Source organism: Orycteropus afer, unplaced genomic scaffold (assembly GCF_000298275.1).
Source record: "Orycteropus afer afer isolate SDZICR_OR568_19922 unplaced genomic scaffold, OryAfe1.0 scaffold00003, whole genome shotgun sequence".
NCBI classification, from domain to species: domain Eukaryota; kingdom Metazoa; phylum Chordata; class Mammalia; order Tubulidentata; family Orycteropodidae; genus Orycteropus; species Orycteropus afer.
In genome coordinates, this window is record NW_006921590.1 from 25,490,414 (window position 1) to 25,498,478 (window position 8,065).

An 8,065-nucleotide genomic window follows, 5' to 3' on the forward strand; every position below is an offset into this window, starting at 1 on the left:
TTTTTTTTTTTTTTTAAGTGAGATCTTTGCTCTTAAACATTTTAAAGAGGTCTTTTGCAGCCAGTTTGTGCAATGAAAAACATGAGCTAGTTTCTTGATGGCTGCTTCCATGGGCATTGATTATGGACCCAAGTAAAATAAAATCCCTGATACCTGCAGTCTTTTCTCTGTTTCTTGTGATATTGCTTATTGGTCCAGTTGTGAGGATTTTGTTTTCAAAAGGAAACAACATGAAGTTGAGGTATAATCCTTTCTGAAGGATGTAGTCTTTGATCTTCATCAGTAAGTGCTTCAAATTACCTTCACTTTTAGCAAGCAAAGTTGTGTCATCTGCATATGGTAGGTTGTAAATGAGTCTTCCTCCAATCCTGATGGCACATTCTTCTATATATAGTACAGCTTTTCAGATCATTTCCTTAGCATACAGATTGAGTCAGTATGGTGAAAGATACAACCCTGATGCACACCTTTCCTGATTTTAAACAATGCAGTATTCCCTTGTTCTGTTGAAACGACTCCCTCTTGATCTATGTACAGGTTCCTCATGAGCATAATTAAGTGTTCTGGAATTCCTGTTCTTCAGGAATTTGTCATGATGCACAGTCAAATGCCACTGCATAGTCAATAAAACGCAGGTAATTTTATTTGTGTGTGATATTAATGATATGGTTTTATAATTTCCACATTCTGTTGAACCACCTTTCTTTGGAATGGGCACAAATATAAATCTTTTTCAGTCACTTGGCCAAGTAACTATCTTCTAAATTTCCAGGCATAAATGAGTGAATGCTTCCAGTGTGGCATCTGTTGGTTGAAACATCTCGGTGGGTGTTCCATCAATTCCTGGAGCCTTGTTTTTCTTTAGTGCCTTCTATCCATCTTGAATACTTCCTTCAGCACCACTGGTTTTCGATCATATGCTGTCTCCTGAAATGACTGAATGTTTCGTAGTTCTTTTTGGTACAATAGCTGTGTGTTTTCCTTTCATCTTCTTTTGATGATTCTTGTATTGTTGAGTATTTTGCCAATAGCTTCTTTCAGGATTGCAGCTTGAGGCTTGAATATTTTCTTTGAATTCTTCTGCTTGAGACATGCTGAATGTGTTCTTCCTTTTTGTTTTCCAACTCCTGATCTTTGCTCATTTCATTATAATACTTTGTCTTCTCAAGTTGCCCTTTAAAATCTTCCGTTTAGCTATTTTATTTCATCATTTTCTTCCATTCCCTTTCGCAGGTCTCTGTTGCAAGAGCAAGTTTCAGGGTCTCTTCTGACATCCATTTTGGTCTTTTCTTCCTTTCTTGTCTTTTTAATGACCATTTGCTTCTTCATATACGACGTTCTTGCTGTCCCACCTCGTCTTTGCAATATTTCTGGTTGGAATGCTCATTAATATCACTTATGATGGGTACAGTGTTTTAAAATGTAATTACAGGTAATGAACTAAGCAAAATAAATATTAAACAAATTGAGTGACGTTGTGGTTGGAATGCTCATTAATATCACTTTTGATGGGTACAGTGTTTTAAAATGTAATTACAGATAATGAGCTAAGCAAAATAAATATTAAACAAATTGAGTGACGTTGTACTTGCGTTTATTTAGTTCCATTATATATAGATCTTAAAATGAGTCTGTTGACATTTAAAGTAGTGTTAGATCTGGCCAAGGGTAACTAATGTTATGTTAGTGAATGTGTCCCTTCTGGGTGAACCAAAGAGGTCATTGGGGTTGATTGTATGTATTTATGTGTTATAAGTCTGGAGGTAGGATATTAATATCTCTTTTTAAGTCCATTATTTTATATGTCAAGTATATACCATTTGTTAATACTTTTCTTTCTGAATGGTCTTTTTTTATAGGGAAATTTAACTTTTGTTTGGCTCATTTGGTTAGCCACACAGACTAAGTATTTGATCTCCCTCTTCTCTCTGAATTCACCAAGTCCTGGTTTTTTAAGTTAATATTCTGTGTTAAAGTAGTTTGTAATGCTAGGATAAATTATGTAATACCTTTGAATCTGAGTACTTATAAAAATGAGAATTGTTACATTACAGGCTTACGTTGAGTGTTAGATGTGGAAATGGATTTGAGTTCTTTACAAACTGCAGTATGCTATATAAACATAAAGTTATCTAAAATTAAGCTCATTTATTTGTAAATAGAGATTTTCATGGTTTATGTATCTTTTTTGTAGTGTATTGTAAGTAGAAAACCACCTAATATCTATTTATATAGATTCGTTATTGTGGTGAAAATTAGAATTTATATTCTTGTAACTATTAAATCTCTTCTGGACAAACTCCCAAGGAGGGGTCGCTATGAGTCGGGTCTGACTTGACCGCACATAACAACAACAACAACAGGCAAATGAAATGCTCTTCTAGGTGTACATCTTAACAGTGTTAGGCTATAGAAAATGAAATTAACACAACTCATCATGGTTTTTGGCTTTCGTAAGTATTGTTACTTTACTGATTTCATTTTATACTTCTTAGGTTACTGGAGTAGGTTATAATCAGTTTGGGGAAGTGATCGTTGATGGTGATGTTGTTCATGGATTCTATAACCCAGCTGTTAGCAGAATTGTGGAGGTACATATTTTCTTCTTCAGTGCCACTATTTTCTTCATAATGACTTAGGACCCAGTGATGATTCATAGATTGTTTATTTCTCATAGGCAGGCTGTGTGTGTAATGATGCTGTAATTAGAAACAACACTCTAATGGGGAAGCCAACAGAAGGAGCCTTAATTGCTCTTGCAATGAAGGTATGTTCTTGTGAAGTATATGATATCTCTTCTTTGACCTGTGAGATATTACCCTCAAAAGATGGTCCTAAGTCCTGCAGTTGATTTAATTATAAATCTAAAAAACTCTAATCTCTCAACTCCCATCAAAAAAAAAAAAAACTGTTCTGTTTTTAGAAGCAGTAATTGCTTAAAATGAGATCCAATATAGAATTGTAAGTTATACCATATTTAATTAAGTAAAATTAATTTGATCTTTATAATGTATTTCCTCAACAGAAAGCTGCATTTCTTTATCATTTGGACTCATTTTAACTAAAATACCATCCTGTCGCTTTTTTTTTTTTTTTTTTAAACTACCACTGAGCTGTGGAAAGGGTTGGGCAAGGATAAGTAAAGATGCCCCAAAGATTCCTTGCCAAGGAAATTCATTTTCCATTCACCAGCTCATACCTATTTTGTTTCATGACATTGATTGCAATACACATAATGTAATAGCTTTCTTCCCACTTCCTCCCTGTGGTTACCTTTTCCCTGTTTCCTTCTTTCCTGTGTGTTCCTGCTCTCTGAACTATCTCCCTGTGCAAATGCTGCCATCTGTTCTCCCATGGTTGATTACCTGCCTTGTGTAAATGTTCACCTTATATGCCTGTCCATTGTCTAGCTAGAAGCCATGGGAGTAAGTTCAGTTCCAGGCCTGAAGGGTGATTAGGGGCCATAGTCTCCAGAGTTTCACCAGTCTCTGTGAGACCAGTAAGCCTGGCCTTTTCTTTTTTTTTTTTTTTTTTTTATGATTTTGGGTTTTGTTCTCCATTTTTCTCCCACTCCATCCTCTTGTTGTTGTTGTTGTTATGTGCCATCAGTTGGACCTGACTCATAGCGACCCCTCCTTGGGTTTCCAAGGCAGTATCACTACGGAAGTAGGTTGCCTGATCTTCCTTCCGAGGAGTGGCTGGTGGGTCTCCTATTTGGTCCCTTTGGAGTGGTTCACAGTAGTAGCTGGGCACAATCTAGTTGTATTGAGTCTTGAGGTTATGTAGGTTAAGGTTTGCATGGTCTCCTAGTCCCTTGGACTAATTGTTTCCACACGTCTTTGATTTTCTTCATTGTTCTTTGCCACGGACAAGGAGGGAACAATTGTATCTAAAATGGGCACTTGCAAGCTTTTAAGACTCCAGTCACCACTCACCAAAGTAGGATCATCCTATAGCATTTTAAAAGACATTTAGAAGATGAACCAGTAAATATATCCTTTTTATGCATAACAGGATATTAGGTCCCTTAAGAAGTGAAGAGTGTAAAATTGCCTCTTTATTGGACTCAGGGACCTCGTAGGCTGCGTAGAATGGGTATCTGGAGGACTTTGAAATGCCAGGAAGCATCGGAACATGATTTGGTAGACAACATAAAGCAGTGAATTACAGGTTTTTCAGTAATTTTAGAGTATGTATTTTAGGCTATTTGGAAGAAGATGCAAAAGAGTTTGGGGAGGGATAGCACCTAGATTATAGAGTCTCAAGTGGTAGGGGATAAGGGACTAGGATGGTAGCCATATGTGAGGCAGATTTGAGTTCCTAAGAAGTGAAGGGTTGGATTTTAAACTTTTATTATTGATTATAGAAATACATGCTTAGAGTTGATCAGGCACCTTTATTTGTATCCTGACTTTTTCCAGAATTTGATTCAGAAGAGATACTAATATAGTCATTGTTGAAAGTTTGGCCTATATACAGTCCAGGTAACTTGCTGTTTCTTTGGCTTGGACTGTATTTACACACCCAGCTCTCTGTTTAAAAATGCATGCTGCTGTTCAAAGAAATACAGTGTGTATAGCTGGAACGTTACTATTATATCACCATTATTTGAAAAGTAAGTATCTCTATCCAGTCTAGCTAAGAATTAGGAATCTTGTTCTTTGTTAAAGGGAAAAAAAAGTCTTGTTGATAATTAACTTTTTTGTGTATGTCATATAGATGGGTCTTGATGGACTTCAAGAGGACTATATCAGAAAAGCTGAATATCCTTTTAGCTCTGAGCAAAAGTGGATGGCTGTTAAGTGTGTACACCGAACACAGCAGGTATCTTTCTGTTTAAAGAATGCTTATTATATCTTGTTCATCTTAGATGATTTTTCATTTATTATCCTACTTTTAGAATTAAATAGTCATTGAGTAGAAAAGAGATCTGTTGCTTTAAAGTATGTATAGTTAACAATCCCATTATCCTTTGCTATTCCTCATGTTCTATTTGATATTCACTCCTTATAGAATCCATACATAGATACATCCAGTTTTGCTGTATGAGCCAAAGTTCTTCACTCCAGTGAGTTAGATAGAGCCTCGTGTCAGTTACTTAGAGCTTATGATATCAGGTTCTCTCGAAATGTTTTTTAATCTTGATGATATTCATTGTAGGTCTCTGCTGACTGTATGTCCTCAACCAGTGTTCTTTTACTGAATAATGTCTTATCTGTAGAACAAACAAAACCACATTATTTTGTGGAAAAATGGTTCCAAATGTGTAACTCATGCTAATTGACCCAGTTTACTAATTGGCAAAATGACAGGCCTTTGATACTGCAGTCTCACTTTATTCTCAGGTGTTTAGGAGGTTTCTTACGTTAGTATAAAAAGAAGTTTCATTTATTTTCAGTGTGTAATTCTGTCACTCATAGTTGTTATTACCACTTGATACTAAAGATTACTTTGCCCTTAAAAGATACATATTTGATATCTTTACATTTCCTTTAATAAGGATAAATGATTGATTGTATTTTTACCTTAGAACAGACATTTTGAAACCAATTACACCTCTGTAGGCAAGGTTGAATGAGAGGACACCTCATTCATAATAAGTAGCAAATACTGGCTTTAAAAGAAAGATAAACTTGGCCGATACTATTGAACCTGTAAATAGAAGTTTGTCAGGAAACTGTTTGTGAGGTGGAAAAAATTTCAGTTTAAGCTTTCTAGAGGAACTTTTACAAACTTCTTGTAAGGGAAACAATAAAAAACAAAACTATAAAAATGAAATGTCTGTTATTTTAAACCTTGTAATGTAAGGCTTTCTTTCAAAAATTACCTTAGAGTTAGATAATTTTCAGCTGATGTTTCTTGACTATATAATAATATAGCAAGAATATATATAAGAGTTTATTTGGAGGATCTGTTTTAATACATTTTATAAACCATCACATGATATGCCAAAATAATGTGGTTCATGTGATGTTTAATGATACTGCTTTTCAGCAATTTTGACTCTAACCTCACCAGAGTTGCATTTAGAAGATAACAGTTGTGGGAGTGAGAAAGGAGAGGGTGGTAGGTAGCAGGGCATAACTTTGGAAATGTTTGTATGATTCTTCTTATTGGTTGGCCTGAAGAGAACCTCTTAAAAATCAAAGCAAACAAACAAAACCAAAACCATTGGTGTAACTCAGAATCTAGAAGAGGTCAGCCTGACACAGATAACAAAGTACAGCTATGGCAAATGTAAGAATTTGAAAATAACTGCAGTGGTTCAAATAGTCTGTTGTTAGAGGACTCTCTTAATGGTATGTATACATTGCTCTCTACTCTCACTGGAGTCCACCAAAATGGCAACCAGGTATAAAAGATACAAGCTCTTAAGGACGTAGTATGGAAAGGCTCAAGGCGGCGACAAAAATACAAAGCTAAAAACAGGAGGATAGGTTGACATTCCGAGTAAGGAACCGTTAGACCTCGCCCAAGAGCCCTTTGTAGCTCTTGAGACCAGGCTGTTTGTCCTCCTTCACCCATGTAGAATATCAGAGATTTTATCTTTTTTTTTTTTCCATACCTAAGCCAAACACTAAATGATGTTTTTTTTCTTTTTAATTTATTTTATTTCTTGTTGTTGAGAATATACATAGCAGAACATATATTAATTCAACAATTTCTACATGTATAATTCAGTGGCGTTGAATACATTCTTCAAGCTCTGAAACTTTTTTTTTTTTTTTTTAATTGTGATTTGGGTGATAGTTTGCAGAGCAAATTCACTTTCCATACAGCAGTTCACACTCATGTTGTGTCATAACATTGACTACAATTTACCCCAATGCAGCGGCTCCCTTCCCACTTCTTACTGGTAGTTGCCGCTTCCCTGTATCCACCCATCCACGCATTCCTGCCACCTGAGCTGTCTCCTTGTGCATAAACAGCCCTTCTTTCTCCCATGATTGTTCTCTCCAAGGACTGTATCTACCTCAGGTACATGTTTAACTCGTATGCCTGTCTTTTGTTTGGCTGGAAGCCACAGGTGTGGGTTCAATTCCAGATCTGAGGGCAGCTAGGGACCATAGTCTCAGTAATTCCACCAGGCTCTATCAGAGCAGAAAACCTGGTCCCTTCCCTTTTTTTTTTCCCAAATGATTTTGAATTTTGTTCCACATTGTTCTCCCTCTCTATACAGGATCTCATACATAGATCCCCCTCCAAGTGATTGACAGTAGTAGCCGAGCACCATCTAGTTCTTCTGGTCTCATAGTCGTATAGGCTAAGGATCGCATGGTGTACCAGTCGTGAGGAATAATTGTTTCCATAAATCTTTGGTTTTCTTCATTGTTCTTTGCTCTGGATGAGGAGAGATCTATCGTTGCATCTAGATGGCTACTTGCAAGTTAAGATCCCAGTCGCTACTTACCAAAGTAGGAGGTGGAACAATGTTTTGTGTAGTGTGTTAAGCCAATTGAGCTTGATGTCCCCTGTGACTGTGGTCCTGAGCCCAAAGGTTCAACTACTTGGTCCCTCTGGGTGGCTGTCTGTGATCAAGAAGTGACTACAACCTTGTCCCTTGTCAGCTCCACTATAACCCTGGGAATTCTTACAGAGCATACAAATACACTTGTAGAACCATTGTCTGCCAGCCCTGTACATCATCTTGGATACACTCCCTGCTGCATAGACATACCTAATAATTCAGCCTGTCCACCCATCTATCCACCCATATAACTGTGATTGCCTTCACGGGCAATGCAGTACTGTATGTGCAAAAGGGTTCATCTTTGTTATCTGTACCTCCCATGTATCTCTCTATGTCTTCATCTTCCTCAATGCCAACATGTTGATCACTCACATTTGGTACATGGCCCTTCTCTTCACCCAAATCAATACTTCTCTCTACCTGTCTAAGAGTGTTCCCTCCCTTCCCCTCTCACCCCTGGTAACCAACAAAGAAAATTTCCTTCCATATGTAAACTTCTCCTTGACTTTTACGATAACAGACTAATATAATAATTGTCCTTCTGTGACTGACTTCTTTCGTTCAGCATAATGTCCTCCAAGTTGATCCATGTTA

At 36.7% G+C, this 8,065-nt stretch overlaps 1 protein-coding gene across 1 annotated transcript in view; it reads left to right on the forward strand.

Moving 5' to 3' along the window:
- Positions 1-8,065, forward strand: part of ATP2C1 (ATPase secretory pathway Ca2+ transporting 1) — a 249,252-nt gene that overhangs the window by 197,986 nt on the left and 43,201 nt on the right. Inside the window, exons 14-16 of the mRNA XM_007936854.2 lie at positions 2,496-2,591; positions 2,678-2,767; positions 4,720-4,824. Of these exons, the coding sequence (XP_007935045.1) occupies positions 2,496-2,591; positions 2,678-2,767; positions 4,720-4,824 (291 nt within the window). The remainder of the gene's footprint in view (positions 1-2,495; positions 2,592-2,677; positions 2,768-4,719; positions 4,825-8,065) is intronic.